General features: G+C 50.6%; 8 protein-coding genes and 1 non-coding gene across 9 annotated transcripts; 4 read left to right on the top strand and 5 right to left on the bottom strand.

The window, feature by feature from the left end:
- Positions 1-1,085: 1,085 nt before the first annotated feature.
- Positions 1,086-2,690, top strand: ASPBRDRAFT_179286 (histidine phosphatase family protein; the record flags this gene model as incomplete). Its single annotated transcript, XM_067619899.1, has 2 exons — positions 1,086-1,219; positions 1,331-2,690. 2 exons carry the CDS (start codon positions 1,086-1,088, stop codon positions 2,688-2,690), a joined length of 1,494 nt encoding a protein of 497 aa, XP_067478421.1.
- Positions 2,691-2,724: 34 nt separating this feature from the next.
- On the bottom strand, positions 2,725-3,423 carry ASPBRDRAFT_604840 (uncharacterized protein). Its single transcript, XM_067628242.1, has 2 exons — positions 3,414-3,423; positions 2,725-3,139 (listed from the first exon to the last, which is right to left on the bottom strand). The coding sequence occupies exon 2, from the start codon at positions 2,970-2,972 to the stop codon at positions 2,760-2,762; it is 213 nt and encodes a 70-aa protein (XP_067478420.1). The 5' UTR covers positions 2,973-3,139; positions 3,414-3,423; the 3' UTR covers positions 2,725-2,759.
- On the bottom strand, positions 3,024-3,589 carry ASPBRDRAFT_127846 (uncharacterized protein; the record flags this gene model as incomplete). Its single annotated transcript, XM_067618008.1, has 3 exons — positions 3,024-3,139; positions 3,275-3,339; positions 3,414-3,589. 3 exons carry the CDS (start codon positions 3,587-3,589, stop codon positions 3,024-3,026), a joined length of 357 nt encoding a protein of 118 aa, XP_067478419.1.
- A 1,758-nt stretch (positions 3,590-5,347) lies between these two features.
- On the bottom strand, positions 5,348-8,569 carry ASPBRDRAFT_604809 (putative GPI-anchored cell surface glycoprotein). The gene is made up of 3 exons (XM_067628240.1): positions 8,436-8,569; positions 8,259-8,326; positions 5,348-8,197 (listed from the first exon to the last, which is right to left on the bottom strand). Coding segments are annotated over exons 1-3 (2,796 nt in total). The 5' UTR covers positions 8,437-8,569; the 3' UTR covers positions 5,348-5,470.
- Positions 8,570-9,183: 614 nt separating this feature from the next.
- ASPBRDRAFT_44099 (putative oligosaccharyltransferase subunit ribophorin II) lies at positions 9,184-10,495 on the top strand. Its single transcript, XM_067625121.1, has 4 exons — positions 9,184-9,444; positions 9,520-9,718; positions 9,778-10,062; positions 10,115-10,495. Exons 1-4 carry the CDS (start codon positions 9,299-9,301, stop codon positions 10,352-10,354), a joined length of 870 nt encoding a protein of 289 aa, XP_067478417.1. The 5' UTR covers positions 9,184-9,298; the 3' UTR covers positions 10,355-10,495.
- Positions 10,496-10,817: 322 nt separating this feature from the next.
- Positions 10,818-11,500, top strand: ASPBRDRAFT_85629 (uncharacterized protein; the record flags this gene model as incomplete). The annotated part of the gene is made up of 2 exons (XM_067629503.1): positions 10,818-11,061; positions 11,133-11,500. Coding segments are annotated over 2 exons (612 nt in total), but the record flags the coding sequence as incomplete, so codon positions are not given.
- A 1,054-nt stretch (positions 11,501-12,554) lies between these two features.
- ASPBRDRAFT_t156 lies at positions 12,555-12,644 on the bottom strand. The gene has a single exon. It is a non-coding gene; the product is annotated as a tRNA-Asp (tRNA).
- Positions 12,645-14,944: 2,300 nt separating this feature from the next.
- Positions 14,945-15,969, bottom strand: ASPBRDRAFT_55797 (putative short chain dehydrogenase; the record flags this gene model as incomplete). Its single annotated transcript, XM_067627447.1, has 3 exons — positions 14,945-15,256; positions 15,357-15,695; positions 15,751-15,969. The coding sequence occupies 3 exons, from the start codon at positions 15,967-15,969 to the stop codon at positions 14,945-14,947; spliced, it is 870 nt and encodes a 289-aa protein (XP_067478415.1).
- Positions 15,970-16,796: 827 nt separating this feature from the next.
- On the top strand, positions 16,797-17,165 carry ASPBRDRAFT_30902 (uncharacterized protein; the record flags this gene model as incomplete). The annotated part of the gene is made up of 1 exon (XM_067622834.1): positions 16,797-17,165. One exon carries the CDS (start codon positions 16,797-16,799, stop codon positions 17,163-17,165), a length of 369 nt encoding a protein of 122 aa, XP_067478414.1.
- Positions 17,166-17,889: the final 724 nt, after the last annotated feature.

The following is a 17,889-nucleotide window of genomic DNA, read 5'->3' as shown; positions in this document are numbered from 1 at the left end:
TACTCTCCGATGCTTCTGGCGGCTCGCAGGGAGGGCTACTCATGCCAGCAGGACACGTTTTCTCGAGATATTTCATTTCTTGTTTTCCCTTTTCCTCATGTAATTGACCTCCGTGTGCCCTTGCACATCGGGGGACTGAGAGCCATAAAAGTTCCACAAGGCTTGTTATCTTTCCATAACCTACGGAGGCTAAGTCATCTTAAGCATTGGGAAAAGCTCTCTGCGCACGTGTCGTGTGATCGGCATCATGAATAGGTGTATGGATGGGTGGTTTTCTGATCGGTGGCTTTGTCTTGTTCTGTTTGTCTCTTCCATGATTGGTATCATCATGCAACCTGTCTACTTTATACATTTATCGTACACCTTTACTCAGTTCTGTCTCTTATGGTTTCGTCCATTGTTGCTTAAGACGTTGGGTGGCGTTGGGTGTGCTTCGCTTTACTATGAGTTATACGGCCTGCACGGTGGGGTTTTGAAGATACTACTTGCTGCCTGCAGCATTGTCAGCAAATAAATTGCTTTGAATGATTTTCCTGTTCTCGCATTGGGCCATAGACGCTGTCATTATCTGACGTTTAATGAGCGAAGGCGATGTTTGTCATCCGGCGTTCTGGTCTTCTTGATTTCCCCGCGTCTTTCAGGCTTTTGTCACGGCAATATAGACTGTATATCGTTGCAAGGAACCAATTGACGACGCATGCCTTTGAGAATCTTCCTGCCATGGAAGTATTCGGGTAGATCTTTGGGGAGAAAAGCAGTGGCAGCCTAGGGCATCCAGGCACCTTTCCCAACGGAGAACTGCCCGCCCGTCCCACGTGCTCTGGTTCAGCCAATCAAGGCATCCCACGGCATGTGCAGGTCAACGATCAACTCGAAGGCAATTAAATGGAGGTGAGACTAATACCCTGCTGCGCTTCTCTCGCAGCAGCTCCTCCACTTCTCACACTAGATTTCGTCCGTCCCTTGTCGAATTCCCGTCCCATTCGGCCTCGTCCGCTGAAGATCCATCCCACGGCTGCACGTGGGTCACCAATGTGCGCTGCTAACCTGAACCGGTAGAGTATCACACACGATGCCAAGGGGGGATGAAGGGGTTATATGAGGACGGTCCGGTCCGGCACGATGGCCATCGCCGTCAATTGCTGCTGTGCAAGAAATTTCTCCTCATAGTGATCATGGGTGTCTCTGCCGTTCTACTACCTTTATATCTCCTGTCCGGGTATGCTAATCTCATCGCTATCGGAGTTTGATAAGGACCCTCCCTTCCGAGGTCCCCCCTGGCTCTGAGCTTGGACGCTGTGGGACTACCGATCGCTGACCATCTGTGCAGAGTCACTTCCGGACTGGCAGTGCCCGCCTCGAGAAATCAATCTACGTGCGATACGGTCAATCAGGGGTATCAATGTTTCCCCGAGACGTCGCATCTTTGGGGTCAATACTCGCCGTTCTTTTCTCTGGCAAACGAATCGGCCATCTCCCCTGATGTCCCCGCCGGATGCCGAGTCACTTTCGCCCAGGTTCTCTCTCGCCATGGCGCGCGGTATCCGACCGCCTCCAAGGGCAAGAAATACTCCGCTCTCATCGAGGAGATCCAGCAGAACGCGACAACCTTCGAGGGGAAATATGCCTTTCTGGGGACGTACAACTACAGCCTGGGTGCGGATGACCTGACTCCCTTCGGAGAGGAGGAGTTGGTCAACTCCGGCATCAAGTTCTACGAGCGATACGAATCGCTCACAAGGAGCATCATCCCGTTCATCCGATCCTCAGGCTCCAGCCGTGTGATCGCCTCCGGCCAAAAATTCATCGAAGGCTTCCAGAGCACCAAGCTCAAGGACCCTCGTGCCCAGCCCGACCAATCGTCGCCCAAGATCGACGTGGTCATTTCCGAGGCCAGCACATCCAACAACACGCTCGATCCGGGCACCTGCACTGTCTTCGAAGACAGCGAATTGGCCGATGACATCGAAGCCAATTTCACCGCCACGTTTGTCCCCTCCATTCGTCAACGTCTGGAGAACGACCTGTCTGGCGTGACTCTCACAGACACCGAGGTGACCTACCTCATGGACATGTGCTCCTTCGACACCATCTCCACCAGCACCGTCGACACCAAGCTATCCCCCTTCTGTGACCTGTTCACCCACGAAGAATGGGTCAACTACAACTACCTCCAGTCCCTGAACAAATACTACGGCCATGGCGCAGGGAACCCGCTCGGCCCGACCCAGGGCGTCGGATACGCCAACGAGCTCATCGCCCGTCTCACCCACACGCCTGTCCACGACGACACCAGCACCAACCACACTCTGGACTCGAACCCAGCTACCTTTCCGCTTAACTCCACCCTCTATGCGGACTTTTCGCACGACAACGGCATCACCTCTATTCTCTTTGCTTTGGGTCTGTACAACAGCACCAAACCGCTTTCTTCCACGAGTGCGGAGAATATCACCGAGACGGCTGGGTACTCGTCGGCCTGGACGGTGCCGTTCGCATCGCGTCTGTACGTCGAGATGATGCAGTGCCAGGCAGAGCAGGAACCTTTGGTCCGTGTCTTGGTTAATGATCGGGTTGTTCCGCTGCATGGTTGTCCGGTTGATGCTTTGGGCAGATGCACGCGGGAGAGCTTTGTGAGGGGATTGAGCTTTGCTAGAGCTGGTGGGGATTGGGGGGAGTGTTTTGCTTAGCTGCGTGATATCTAAAGGGGTTATTGTGTATGGGATTACCTAGCTTACTTCATATATGCTAGATAGAGATCATGAATGATCAGTACTCTGGATGTCCATCAACCTAATTCTTCCCCTGTCCACTCCACGACTTCCACCCCAATCACCCAAGCCTAACCTACACTCACCACATAATAACACACAATACAATCCCAAAACCAACAAAACAAATAATATTATACAGACCCTCTCCCGAAGACACACTCCCCCAAAAATGCAAACCAACGGCAATTCATACCTCATATAAATACAATATACAATACACTACCTCTTCCCACTAGTCAACCAACCAATTTACTTCTCCTCATCCCCCTCCCCCTTCCCAGAAGCCAAAGCCGAAGTAGAAGAAGAAGACGAAGTAGTAGTAGTAGAAGTCTCCACCAACCTCTTCGGCCTCTTATCCCCATACGCTACACAATAAACCACCACGTTAGTATACACTCCACCCCCAAAAGCCAAAGCCAACGACAAAATCAAAAATCAAAAATCAAAAAAGGAACAAAGGGGATAAGAAGAAAAAAAAAGAAAAAAAGGGATGAACATACTCCTCTCATACAAACTCCAAGAAGTATACATCAATATCGGCAATCCCACCATGATCGATATCCATCTACATTCCCCCCCAGAACTCCGATGTTAATAATACACTCAACAAACTTATGGGAGAAGTGTCTTGTGTCTTACCGTCTCGCAGCAAGTTTATACTCTTTGGTTTGACGAATATCTTTAACTGCTCTTGCTCCTGCTGGACGTGCTCCTGCTCCTGCTCCTGCTCGAGGTGGAATGGATGCTGGTTGGCGGAGATGAGGGTCTATGACCACTCTTCTTGGTTTGGAATTGACTTGTTGTTGAGTGGGCATTTCTTTCTGTTTTAGTCACTCAAATATCTGAAAGTGGAGTTTATTTTTGAGTGATTGAGTGAGTGTGATGGTGCTGAATGATCATACGGAATAAAGTAGGATTGATTGGCTTCGGTGATAAATGATGGGATGGATGGATGGATGGATAAAGGCGGAAAAGTCAGGTGGTCCGTCCGGGATCTATGTTCCTGCCTCAGGCATTACAATTCTATCCTATTCTATGATCTCCAGACGATGATCTAAGTTAATCCTGCAGTAACGACGCACAGAAGATTCATAATAAATATGTATTTATTTTCATTTCGAAGTTATTTAACGTAAATTAAACCCGCTGTCGCTATTTTCCTTAGCTTTCCCTCCCAATTTGAATTTCGAGAATTAAAATCATCCTACAGTACAGAAAAGAAAAAAAGTAAAGAAGAAGAAGAAGAAGAAGAAAAAGAAACGTCAAGATAATACAAACAGGCCCTTCCAGTCCGCCTGGCAAATAGGAAGGGAAAAGCAAGCAAGAAAGAAAGTAACAATCAATCAAATCGATCCAGCACTTGGTAGTACATGTGTCGAGCGGGAGTGGTGGTGTGGTGTATCCTGTCTGATTGAAACTGAGAATGAGAGATATCGAATGCGCAGAAATGTCATAGGTGAGTAAGTCGAGTATTGCTCATTCCTTCTTCATCTCTTCTCGTCTAGCATCGTTGTAAATTATCAGCAGGCCACAAATTGCCGCACTCGACAATTCAAAATCAACAGTATCAGTAATGCAAAGCAAAGCACGATCTAACGAAACGCCAATAACTTCATTGCCTGCCTGTGAAGTCAACGCTATGCTCGAATGGCTCAAGAAATTCTCCGAAACTCCGTAACGTTGAGAGCGAGATAAAAATTGGTGGACCATGAAAGAGAAATGTGGAGGTGCTTTGTCGGAATGCTGATGTAGAAGTAAGATAATTGTTGATCACGATTCGGATGCACTTCGATAATAAGTAATAGCAGCTCCGGGATAATGTAGATGTAATTAGAGCGCCACACAGTGCTGGTTACTTGACGCGAGAGTAGTGAGAGAGATGTGTAGCTCAAACCATGATCAAGACACACTTAGTATACGGACACTTCCGCGGGTTGATAGAGTTCGAGATGCCACGCGGAGCGCCGAGTAAGCGATGAAGAGATGAGTGGTGTGTCATGAGGTAACGGCGAGATCAGATCGGAATAATCAAGTGTCTCCACGATATAGACTCAGACGCTTCCGCGGGTTGATAGAGTACGAGATGCCACGCGGAACGCCGAGTAAGCGATGAGATGAGCGATATGTGTCATGGAGTTGAGCGATATGTGAAGTGCAGTAGATCATGATCAAGCGAGCAAAGATGCTAAACGACCTTTGTAAACGTCCTGCGAGTGATATGGAAATGAGTCGAGCGTCACGCAGATTCGAATACAGGATGAGAGGTTTGAGAGAGATGTGTCGTAAGTAGCAGCTGAATCATCACCGAGCGTATCAAAGCACCAAGGTCGGCCGATACGGATCTGCGGACTGATATGGGAATGAGAGATGCCACGCAGAATCCGAGAACAGGAAGAGATATTGAGAGATGTAAATAGCCGTTGCACCGTGAAAAGCGAATCGGAGCACATTCATGACCAGTCGGAAACGGATCTGCGGGTTGAGATGGAAATGAGATGCCACGCAGATTCCGAGAAAGTATGAGATATGCGATATGTAAAGCAACCACGGTATCGTCATCGAGCATCAAACACACTCGATGGTCAGTCGGTTCGGGTCTGCGGGTTGATATGATATGCAAATGGTTCGATGCCACGCAGACCGCGAACATCCGATGTAAAGGCTAGACGAGTGTAGACTGACCATCGATAAGCATCTCAGTTGGCTTTGCCGTTGGGTTTACCGTCAGGCTTGCCGTTGGGTCTATCGTCAGTCTGGCTGTTAGGTTGGCCGCTGGGATCATCGGGCTTGTCTGATGGAGCGGCCTTTTTCCGGGCATTGGCGCGCCGAGCTCTTTCTTCTGCGTGGTTTTGAAACTCTGCTATCAAGGCAGCCGCAGCACGGCGACGCGGACGCCCTCCAGGCGCTGTGTTGGAAACACGGGGCGGCGGTCCTGGAAGGGGAGCGAGATTAAATTTTTCCCTGAAATCTTTGGGAGGTTCGACGGGGCCCTTGGCATTATCTTCTGGCGTTGAACGTCCCATCAGTTCTGTAGTGTAACCTGGACGCAGACCAGAGAGCTTCAGGATCTTCGAAGGACTGGGCCTTTCCTCCTGACTTGGAGTCTCCGCGGGCTCGTCTTCCATCTCAGAATGGGATCGCTTCTTAGCAGCTGCTGCTGCCGCTCCTCCCTTCAAAGTCAGCTTGATGCGCAGAGTCTTGGGCGGCTCAGCAGGTGGAGGTGGAGTGGGCTCCCTTCGGCGTCGCTTGGACACTTGAGTTGTTTCTGAGGCATCGCCGCCGCGGCGCCGCTTGCGAGTCGGCTCTTTCGCCTCCTTGACTTCGCTAGGATCCTCTTTCGGGGCGGTTTCATCGTGCTGCGAGATCAAAGTCTGGATGTATGCAGCTGGCATCATTCGGTCGACGGCGATTCCCCTCTTCCGGGCCTCCTCACGAGCCTTAATGGTGGCTTTCACTTCGTCCACGTTTTCGTAGAAGAAAGGCATTTGAGTTTCCTGGGGCAGATTGCGCTCTCCCATGCGAGGGGGATACCCAAAGATGCGGTCCTTCTCGAACTGTTCGTGAGACTTCAGGCGAACAGGAGGCTGGGGGAGTAAATTGTCTCCGTAGGTGTTATTGGGACGGAACCATGAGTAGCCTTCTCCCACAAGGATGAGCTCCTCACCATGCTTGTTCTTTTGGCCTGTGTAGACGAAGCCATCCTCGTCAGTCCACTGGTTCGGCGTCTCGGACGTTGAGAGGTGCTTACTTGATCCCTCGACGCCGACCTCTGCCTGGGGCTGCGCTTCGGCTGCGGCTTCGTTCACGGGTTCCGTCTCCGACTGCACCACTGGAGTCTCCTTCTTCTCCTCCTGTTTCTTCAGGTACTCCTTACGCAATTCTTCGAGCCATCCCTCGGATTCCGAAGACGGCTCAAATTCAGGGGCAACAGCTGCTGCGGCCAGGTCAAGAAGCCGGTTCGCAACAACTGCCGCTTCCCCATCGACAGCGGGCTTCGACGCCTGTGCTGAACCCTTTGCTTGTGCAGTAGCCTTCTTGTTCGCACGCGTCTTCTTGGCTGCTGCGGTGCCCTTTACCACCTTGGAAGCAGAGTCTGGCTTGGCTGACGGGGCGCGGTTCCTGCGGAAGCGCCGTTCAGATTCCAATGACTCCATAGCTTTGATAGTGGGCTTCCGAGTCCTTCCGGAGGTGCGCGCTGCTGACGTCGTGGTGGAAAAGCTGGCAGTTGGAGATCCTGGGCCTTCATTCGAACCATCAAGACCGAATTTGTTTCCATACATATCAGCCCGGTATTCGAAGGGAAAACTTTCACCGTAGGGCGTGCTGCGGTCAAGCCCAGGAGTAGCCATGTCGTATCCAGGCATGGTGTCGAATCCAGTCTTGCTGTCAAGAGCAGGGGTGCTTTCAATGCTATCAGCAACCTCGCGGCCAAAGGATGTCTTTGGAGCTGACGGTGTTTCAAATGAACTGTTATCCACGTTCTGACTGACTGCGTTGGCTGCAGACTTTCGCGTAGAACGCTGGGGTCGCGAGCTGGTTCGAGTAGCAATCTGTGAATTGACCGCCTTCTGACTGCTTGCATTCACTGCAGAGACGGGGGTCGACTGCACTGATTTGGATTCCTGAGCTGCCGCCATTGCTCTGGACTTGCGTTCCGCACGACGAGATCTGGCAGTCGTGGTGCGAGGAGTCGAGCGAGGCTGCGTAGCAGGTGTTGTAAGCTTGGTGCTTGCCTCCTGACTTTCGGCAACTTCAGCAGAGTTGGCAGACGAAGCAGAACGAGCGGGAGTCTTATTGGCTTTTGCGCTCTGAGGGTTCTGTTGGTCGGTGGAAGTGACAGAAGTGGTAGCATCCACAGAAGAAGATTTGTCGCTATTCTCACTGCCGTTCAGCTTGGCTGGCATAGACTTCCGAGTCTTGCGGTTGCTAGAGGCGGAGGGAGTCATAGCGGATGGATTTGAGGTGTTAGAAGTGGATTTAGCAGGGTTTGGTGATGGGTTTTGCGTAGCTAAAGACTTGCGTCGGTCTGGAAGGTGCTTTGACAGGTATTCAACCAACGTCATCTGCGACTGTTGCTTGGTATTAGAAGCAGGAGTTGCAGCTTGAACGGTCTCGCCGTTGGCTAAGGCCGATTTCCTGCCGCGTTCTCGTTTCCTCGAGACGCTGTTGGAGATCTGCGAGGGACCACCAGAGCCTTTTTGGTTCGGGGTTTGGGCAGATTCTTGAGTCAACTCTGTCTTCTCGTCTGCAGGAGCAGAACGCTGTGTCTTGCGACGTTTGGCAGATGGGAGCTGTTCTTCAAAAGACGTGGTGACAGGGGTTGGGGGCAAAGAGTAAGATGAGTGAGACACGTTCGATGGATGAGCTTCTGGTTCACGTGTTGTTTTACGTGAGGCACGAGACGAACTGCGACGTGTTTCTCGCTAAAGATCTGTTTAGAAATCGAAGAGAGAGACGCGAGGCAGAAAGATGCAGAAGACTTACGGGAGTCAAGTCAAGAGAGAGGGCAGCGGGGGAACCAAGCTCCCTCGCAACAGAAGCCCTACCAACCACTGCAGTGTTATTAGCATCCATCACAGTGAATAGCCTGGTCCAAGTGAATCTCCGAGTCCCAAAACAGAGATTCAGGTCCAGGATAGCCCAGGTGTTGATCCAGCTTACTTGTTCCCCGTTCCTCAGTCGCTTCACTCCTTTCAACCACCCCCAATATTACGGCTTGTTCCGGCCGATTCCTTATTATACAACCAACTAATGCTTCGGAGGCAACGGACAGAATGGCAGGCGAACTACAGTGTCTATTCGATCGGAAGGGTAATGCGACGGGGGTTTGAGGCTTGTCGGGCCTGTGAGGCGTGGAGAGAGTCAGTGAATGGAATGAGGGCCGATGGACGATTCGGAAAACGGAGGCAAGCAGGAGCGGCACCTCCTGGGAACCCAAAACACCTGGCACAAACCACCAACGCAGCATCGAAGCAGGCCAGATCTCTTCTCCACGTACCAATATCCAGTTTATACTCGTTGTAATTGTAACCACAACCGCCCAGATCCAACTTGTCGTGATCGCAGACCAGGGTGACCCGTCGGTGAAGCGGAGGCGAGGAGTCGGAACGTCAAGGCAAACTGCAGGCGCAGGGGGGCTCCCGGGGCTAGAGACGAGGCATGAAAGACATGGCGCGATAGCAAAGGAGCGACTATTGAGCCGTTCGAGGATCTCCGGAATCGCAACAGTGGCAGGCAAACCCGATAGTCCGGACGAGGGAGCGAAGAAGAAATGTTTGGCAGCCCGAACTCCATCGAGATGCCGGGAAATTAGGGCTTGCGCGGGCGGGCGGGCGGTCACTGGACTGCCGCTTGCCCCAAAGCCGCGGGCGCTTATCTTAGCGCATCTTCCGCTTCGGCCTGTTCGTGTCGACGATCCAGCTTCCCATTTCCTCTCGCTATATCCCCGGTGTTTGGCTTTGTCGCTTCCTCCTTTCTCTTCCAAATTACTGCCTGGTCGCTGTGGTTTCGGTCTCTCGCTCATCATGCAGCTGTGGCACTCCGTTCTCCAGCTGTCCTTGCTGGCTTCTGCTGCCATCCCGACCGCGGCTGCCTCCGCATGGGGATTTACTGATGCCACCGTGTCAGTAAACACCAAAGGCGCTGGGGTCGGTGCGGGCGTCAAGGAGGTGTACGTTTCTTGTTTTCTACGCTGTTATCTGTCTCTTCTGGGACTATTGGACTGACGGTATCTCTCAATTGACAGTATTCCCGATAACAAAGCTCTTACGAAGCCCATCGCGCTGGGAGTCGCCGATACCTTGAAAGTGACCTTGACAGCTCAAGAAGGACGCACCGGAAAGCACGCACACCAAGTCTACCTCCTCCTTCAGGACCCTGAGACCGGATTGGACATTTCATACCCTTTCAATGTGAAGGACAATGGCAAGTCCAGGCTTGACCTGGTAGGTGGCCCTGCACTATCACGCAGAACACACCTGGACACCGCTGATGTATACTTCAGACCCAGAAAGACCTTCCCATCCAATTCCTTACCGCCCCCGAACCTCTTGAGGCACGATTCCTGATTGGATCCTTCGGCGAGTCGACCGCATACAATGGTGCTGCCTTCCAGCTGGCTGTGGCCCGTAACCCCGATGAGCCCGTCCCGACCGTTGAGGTTTCGCGTTACGGAAAGCTTCCTGAGATTCACCACATCTTCAAGAGCGACGCGCAGAGCCCTCCCATCGTGATCACCCTGGCTTTTGTCGCCATGGTGCTCGCTACTCTGCCCGTTCTCGGTGGTGTGGTAAGTTCTACTCTATACCACTCTTTCAGTACGTCTCTGACACCGCTTCCAGTGGCTCTTCCTCGGCGTCAACGTCAACCACCTGCCTACGGCCTTGAAGTCGGCTCCTATCCCTCACATTGTATTCCTTGGCTCCCTTCTCTCCATCGAGGGCCTCTTCTTCCTGTACTATAGCTCCTGGACTCTCTTCCAGCTCCTCCCTGCTGTCGCAGTGGTCGGATCTGTCGCATTCGTCAGCGGCAGCCGCGCTCTGGGTGAGGTCCAGGGCAGACGGCTTGCCGGACTCAGGTAAACCGCAGTACTGGACTACTGCGTTCCTGAGCAATTTTTATTGAAGTAGTGTTCCTGTAGGGAACCAGGCTTGTGCAGACAAGCCTAACTGTATGAGTGTAGCAAAACCAGTCATGAATAGGACTCGACCATCTACTGTGCATTACTTCCATCATAGCATATCTGTTAAAAATACAACCTAGACAGTCAGGGGCATCCCAGACCTCCCCAAAGCACGATAACAACAGCAACAACAACAACAAACCTCAGTAAAGAACAAGTAAATAATTCGTAATGGCTGACGTCACCCGCGCGGCTAGCTCATCATCCCAAACAGGCTAGTCCGCCCGATTCTCTGCAGAAGGCAATTGATTCCATCTAAAACCGATCATCAACCACCACCGCAATAATTAATGCTTCCAGAACATCAGTGCTAAACCCCCAGCTCCACCCCCAGATCCGCAACCTCAAATCCTCCAGATCCCATGGGCGCCTCCTCCTCCAAGCCCGCGAGATCCGCCGTCCAGGCTGTCTCGCGGCGCCAATACCCCAAACAACCCGTTTCTCCTCCGACCTCCTCCCCAGCACAACCACCACGAGCATCTAAGCTCCCACGACAACAGCAGCAACAACAGCAACAACCACAACCTCCGCGACAACCATCGCGACCACCCCCCACCGGACCAACCTACCACTCCAAAGAACCCCCTTCCACCGAGCGCTCATCAGGTACGTGCACCAACCCTCCTCCCCCATCCTTATACATCCATCCAAACTAACCATTGCCTTCTACACTAAAGCAATCGACCTCGACGGCCGCGACCCCGACTTCGCCGCTCACCTTCGCAGCATCGGCCCCGTGACCCCGAACCCGACCTTCTCCAACTCCAGCACCTTCGCCAGCCAACAACCCGCGCCCACCGTCTTCCCGCCCGCATCTAACCCGGCATTACTGGTTTTCTCGGCGCGGCAGCGCCTCACGAAGGCTGCGGAGCAGGAGCTAGAGTCGATGGGGAGATCTGGGTTCCAGGGCAGGGAGTACCTTGATGCGTTGACGATTCGGCAGGTCTTGGCGATGAGGGATAGGCAGGGATTGTCGGCGGAGGAGATTGAGAGGCTTTTGAGGTTGAAGAGTGGTGTTGTGGGGAGATTGGGAGGGAAGGGAGTGGTTGCTGATATTGGTTGATTGATTGAAATCTGTGTGTACGATAGGGAGGTGTGGATGTATGCATGTATGTATGTATGTATGGTTATGGAATGGCATTGTATTATTATGAAATGGGTTTCGAGGATGGTGGGCTGTTGTATATGTCTTAAAGGGTTTGTGGATGGGTGGGCGTACTGGACTCTACTAGTGCATAGGGTTCGATATGTAGACTGTATAGTGATGCTGTGTTTGGCTCAGCAGAGCTCATACCATTCCATGAGCATGTGAAACCCACAGGAAAGCTCGAATTGTTCTTCCAAGGCATAGTCGATAGTCCAGATTTCATATAGCCTAGATCGATTGTGTTTGCACGAGAGGCCTATTCTAAGTCTTCTTCGAATTCCACCATACCCTGTATGTTTATGTTCATATTTAGTGCTTGGTCTGAAGAGATCGCTGCCTTCTTTGATCTTCTGCTAACTATAGCTCTACTTAGCATGTCCATCGGGGTCAACTTTAACAGGGATTCGACTTCGGCAGATTGCCTGGAATAGCCTCGATGCCAGACCCTGTATATATTCACAGTAGTAAAAGGTGAAGTTATATGCTCTGGTATGGAACTAGTTAATGTGTGCTCACTCGATTCAGAGTCATGTTGGCGATGGTTGTGTTATACTCCCACTCGGTTGTCAATCATGGCCGCAAGATGTTTCAAGCAAACCTCATTGCAGCTTGATGAGACCAATAGACTATAAAGCATGGTTTAGCAGTAGTGGAATATGAGGACGCAGGCACTGCTGTTGTGCATTTGCTTCAAACTGGCATTTGTGGATGATTCGACGTTTCTGCGGGCATTTGGAACTACTGGGCATCGGCCGATGAGATATATATACTGGCAGGATGCCACTGCTCGATGTAAAACCTCAACATGAAGACTGCCACGATGTCACCTCAATCCTCCCTCAGAAAACGAAAAATAGGCACATGAGCATAAAATACTAAACGAAGCCCAAAATAATAGCAAGACCATCAACATAACCCGAGGATTAAAGTGGGGAGCAAAAATCAAAAACATCTCCCCGACTGGGAGTCGAACCCAGGTCTCCCGCGCTTGTTCCTGTGAAGGATTGACAAGCGGAAATCATGACCGTTAGACCATCGAGGATTGTTGATATCAAGCCTCATATAATTAGGCTATAACAGCGACTTTATAAAAGATCTTTCAGACTCGCAACAAGGCCCATTGTACACGGTACCAGACCCATCCCAACCATGAAACCTTACTACCCCAGATGACGATTCGACTTCCTGTCAAACACACCCAGAGACAAACCATTCCATAACAGGAGATCCCGATCAAAGTCCATATTTTCTTCCCCTTTTCAGCAATATCCGCCACATCGGAATCAATGGACATGGTCACAAGAAACCCCCATCGTGAATGCTGTCTCCGATTGCAAAGTGTGAGCTCCATACAGACTCATATCACTGGATACCAATGTCGGAGAGATACGGGGGCATATACTGCACGCAGACAATGTCATGCACCACTGCGGCGGTGATGTGTTGTCAATGATTCTTTGATTGATAATTGTGCTACGCTAGTACTGAGAAAATGCCAGGCCAGGTCAGGCCGTTGAATTAGTATCTAAGCAAGTGAACCAATTATCTAGACGTATGTGGACTGTGCAAACTAAATACTTCTTTACTTAGGTACCACTAGCGAACTAATATAGGGTCATGCTGACGATCCGGGGTAAATCAAGTGACTACTACTACTACTTACTAGTACCTACCGAGACGCATCATCCGGGGAAGGAGTATATACCAATGAGATGGTGATGAAGGGGAAAAACACCGGAAATGTCCGCTTGTTGGGAGGCTATACTATATACCGATCCCAACCGAGCTGAACACCAGTCCCTACCACTAATAGTATAGTAGTAGCCTCACCTAAGAAAGGCAATGCAGGACAGGTGATTTCCCAACAACGAATAAAAAATAAAAATAGACCACTACAAGGCCTAACCACCACGTGAACTGAGACCCATAAAGGCTAATACTGTAATATCGAATAAGGGGTCTAGATTATGTTCACGAATCGATCCCCTTGCATCTGGATCGATCGAAGACTGTTTTTTAGGCCGCTTAGGCGATATGTTAGGCATCAATATCATACCTTCGATGAATACTAAGTATGATGGATCACGAGACTTCTTTCCGTTTTACTAGTTACTATTTCATTTCCCTTTTCATTCTTTGGGTTTTGCCCGGCACATATATGCGTCTTAGGCTTTTTTCTTTCTTACATCTACAGAATATGATGACAGATGACTACTATGGTTGGAAAAGGTCCCTAGGTCTCACCTGTAGAAGTCCTAAATAGGTAATCTCGTTGCTTTTCTCGGCGAAGTCTGGTTTCATCTATCTATTTCACTTTGCTTTTGTGGAACTAGACCACTAGACCAATAGACAGATCATCCATACTTCGTATTATTGTGGGAGTGATGGCACCACTACTACTAATATCAATCCTCTACAAATCCACCCAAACAATAATACTACTGTTCGTCGTATCTATCTGTCTAGTGGAGTTAGTATGAACCACCGGAAGATGGAGATATACCAACCATCAAACCCAATAAATATAGAAACTGTTATCAGCCAGACCTTATAAGTGTATACATCAAACTAACGTCACAACTACCTCTCAACCCTGGTTCGGAACTCTTCTTAAATCCTATGCAGTTATGCGGGGAGATCACCTAAAGTGGGGTTGTGGATGCGGTGCGGTGCCGGGGGTTCGATTACCCCGGATCGAAATGATGGGTCTTGGCAGATACACCAGGAAGGAATCCATGATTAGTAGGCTTACGACTACTCTTACTACATTTGCGACAGTAGCAATTTATTCTTCGTGCTTCATTGGGCTGTGGGATCTCTTGGCTCAGCTCAGTATGATGATTAGCGTTCTTTTCTGTGGGGTCATGTGCGATTTTCCGGGGGTGGTGGGATCTGCGCGCTAAGTGGTGCTATTTTGGAACTTTGTTTTGAGTAGTCTGGCTTACCGAGAGATAGTGGATGTTAGTGGGTGGTTTGTTCAACTGGGGTGGTGGGGGATTAGTGTCTCACTGGAGGGATTATTGAGATGGATATATTGGAGGAATATTGATTAACTAGGTAGGGATGATAGATATGTATAATATAGGTATAGGTACAGGTGGTAGGTAGCAAGTATCTCTAGGTACTGTTCATCAACCCGATCATCCCGTTCCAGACACCAAACGCTAAAGGGGTGAAAAGTAAGAAAAATTCGCCTCCTGATGAAGAGGCTGACGTCGTGATAAACCAATTACAATGCGAAGTGTTGCTCGCTTCCAGAAACGCCATGTGGTAAATCAGAGTGCAGTATGAATCAAAGTGCAATATGATGAATGGGAAGGAAAAAGCAGACTAATCATGTCATTACCATGCGGCGTGACCACCGTCCATGCGGAGGTCACTGCCAGTCATGAAGCTGCTGGCGTCGCTGAGGAGGAAGACTGCTGCACCGCGGTACTCGTTGGGTGCGGACAGTCGGCCAAGCATGTTCTGCTTGGGCCACTCGTCGCGGCGCTCAGGGTACTGTTCGAATAGCTTCTCGACCATGGCGGTGACAATGTATCCAGGAGAGATCGTGTTGACACGGATGTTGTATTGACCCCATTCGGCGGCAAGGTTACGGCCAAGTTGGATCACGGCAGCCTTACTGGCATTGTAGGCGGGGCAGATGAGACCCTGAGAGCAGCATGAGTCAGTTGGTGTACAGAAAATCAAGAGAGACAAAGCGGGGGAAAGACATGTAGGGCTGGTAACGGGTGACAAGATGGGAACATACCCGATTGGCAATGGTGCCACTCATGCTCGCAATTAGAGCGATGCTGCCTCCGTTTCCGAAGCGAATCATCTGCTTGGCGACTGCCTGAGCGGTCATGAACACTCCCGTGACGTTCACTTCAAACATGGTGTTGGAATCCTTGGCTGTGTACTCCAGCGCGGGGGTCTCTTGTTGGATTCCAGCTGCCGCCACAAGACCATCCATTCGGCCTTCAGTATTCGCAATGGTTTCAATCACGGTGTTCAGCAGTTCTGTGTCGCGCACATCGATGCGACGGTAGTGAAGCTCAGTGCCCAGTTCATTCAGTGCACGCTCTTGGATGATCGCAAATTCGGGGGACTAGAAGAATTGTGCGTTAGGCGAGTAGATGGTATATTGCTTCTGTATCACTTACGGGCTCATCCAGACGATCAAGAGCGTAGACTTTGGCGCCCGCCTCCAGAAGCGCTTCAGCTTGGGTCAAGCCGAGGCCACGCGCAGCTCCGGAGACCAAGACAACCTTTCCAGCCAGGCTGAACTCGGGCATCCTGGACTTGGAGCCGAGACATGGGCCGTCCTGTACAACAGGAACCGGGGCGGGGGCAACGTCGGTGGTGTCGAAGGAAACAGACATTGTGGGATAAGTAGAGTAAGATAGAGTTGAAAGACAAAGGAATTGAGAAGGCTTCAGGTGTAAGTAGATGGTGAGTTGAGAAAGTCTTGAACAGTTGTAGCACGCGAGTCAGAGAAAGCAGAGGTGAAGATGAAGGAGACTCAATTGCTGATGGCAAGAGCTCTCCAAAGCATCGAGCGAGCCTCTTATATAGTTCACGATGCTCCCATGGGTGGCTTCTTCAGGGGGGAATGATGTTGGCCCAAGACGGTCATGAGGGCTCATGTGAGCAACTAGAGATTGGAACCAGCACCCAAGAAAGATTAGCTGCGAGGGAGAGGTGGATGCGGTCCAGACCCAGGGAATGTGTGGACGGATGAGGATAGAAGGGAATACAATTCAGGTTCCACCAAGTGGTCATTCGGTCCTTTCGATCGTGGCAAGACCTGCAGGCATCGTTCCGGCATGAATGGACTTCTGTATATCGTACTGCACGGCATCTATCCCGACCAGACATTGATAGCATACGACCTTGATCAATGCATACCTCTAGAGTTGCTACAGTATCAGTTACTGTTCTCTTCAATCAGAATGACATCTAAACTAGGAGTATTTCCAGTTTCTCCCCAACACTAACTGGGAAATGAAGAATGTAGATAAAGAGAAGCGGGCAAAAGTGACATGGCCAATGGGGATGCAAGCCCACGGATGACGAAGTTAAATCATCATGAAGTAACGATACCATCTTGAAGGCCATCATAAGGAATTCCCCAGAAGCGTCGCTCTTACAGCATCATCCAAGGCAAATTGACGGCCTGACTGACACGAACAACGGATAACTGCCGGCCATGGCCTTCCCACTGCGAGGGCCACCATTCGTGGAGTTCTCGGCTTTCTCTTTTAGGCAATCCGGGGATGGGGCAAATGGGGACGCGGCGGGCGGAAAGAAGCTCCCCCCTCAACCATCACCCAAAACTGCGGGATGGAAAGAGAATGACCGTCAGGATGACACTTGGTCTGTCGCTGCCACTCCTGCTGGTCACGGGGCCTGTCTGGGCGGTTCTGGAAGCTACAATTCATTCGGTCGAACATTCGACGGGGTGGTCACGAGTCGTCCGGAGATCGTCCCGGATCCAATGCCAATCTTCCAGTCCTCGTCCTGCACATTATCAGGCACCTATCCGGGCACATCATGTAGGGATGTTGAGTATGCATGATGTACATTGGAGATAGGGTGTTGGGCTCTGACCACCTTTTCAGTCGAGAGGTGGCATAGCATATACATCCTATCTAGGAGTTTACTATACGTCTAGTGTATATGCGTGGTGTCTCTGATCCTTTTTACTATGTCTGTAGTACTACATTGCGACGGCAAGCTTATCACAGGTCCACGCAATCCTATTGGCCAATTCCTGTATTTTCTGGTCGTGAAGAGGATGTCTTTTGAATTTCCTGTTCATCCTAACTCCGCGGTCGCCAACATCACTGTCCCCATGGATATCGCAAGAATCCTAACACTATAGAGCGAGGCCAGTTGCACTATGCTCTCTTGGTAAGCCGAAACACATCAACATCTGGTAAAAGGTACGAAGATGAATCCATGATCAACACCATGTGTATACGAGTCAGAGCATAGATTCAAAGTCAGGGGTACACATAATTCCAACAAAATCACAACCATACCTTTCCAGGGGTTTGGGACATGGAACACCATTCCAGGTATAGATGAGTACATGGTCCCTGCTTCCCACGATGTGGTTGACGGGTCTAAACCAGAAGTAGAGCAATCAATCTGATCGGCCACACGAAACGGATCCGTGGGATTGCCGTGTGACCATCATATTTTTCCTTCGCTGGATCGAAGGGTCTCATCCCTATCCCGGGGAGATGGACCGTAACGAGGTGAGGTGTCACCATCTTACCGTTCTGGGCCTCCCGGGT

This window comes from Aspergillus brasiliensis (genome assembly GCF_001889945.1).
Source record: "Aspergillus brasiliensis CBS 101740 unplaced genomic scaffold ASPBRscaffold_7, whole genome shotgun sequence".
NCBI classification, from domain to species: Eukaryota; Fungi; Ascomycota; class Eurotiomycetes; order Eurotiales; family Aspergillaceae; genus Aspergillus; species Aspergillus brasiliensis.
Note: the sequence above shows the minus strand (reverse complement) of the source record. Positions and strands in the feature narration are given on the sequence as shown.

Coding starts and splice junctions, on each gene's coding strand:
- ASPBRDRAFT_604840 (XM_067628242.1), bottom strand. CDS start 2,972: ATGAGGTATGAATTGCCGTTGGTTTGCATTTTTGGGGGAGTGTGTCTT.
- ASPBRDRAFT_604809 (XM_067628240.1), bottom strand. Junction 8,198..8,258: donor TCTCTCTTGACTTGACTCCC/GTAAGTCTTCTG, acceptor ACAGATCTTTAG/CGAGAAACACGTCGCAGTTC.
- ASPBRDRAFT_44099 (XM_067625121.1), top strand. CDS start 9,299: ATGCAGCTGTGGCACTCCGTTCTCCAGCTGTCCTTGCTGGCTTCTGCT. Junction 9,445..9,519: donor GGTGCGGGCGTCAAGGAGGT/GTACGTTTCTTG, acceptor CTCAATTGACAG/TATTCCCGATAACAAAGCTC. Junction 9,719..9,777: donor GCAAGTCCAGGCTTGACCTG/GTAGGTGGCCCT, acceptor TGTATACTTCAG/ACCCAGAAAGACCTTCCCAT.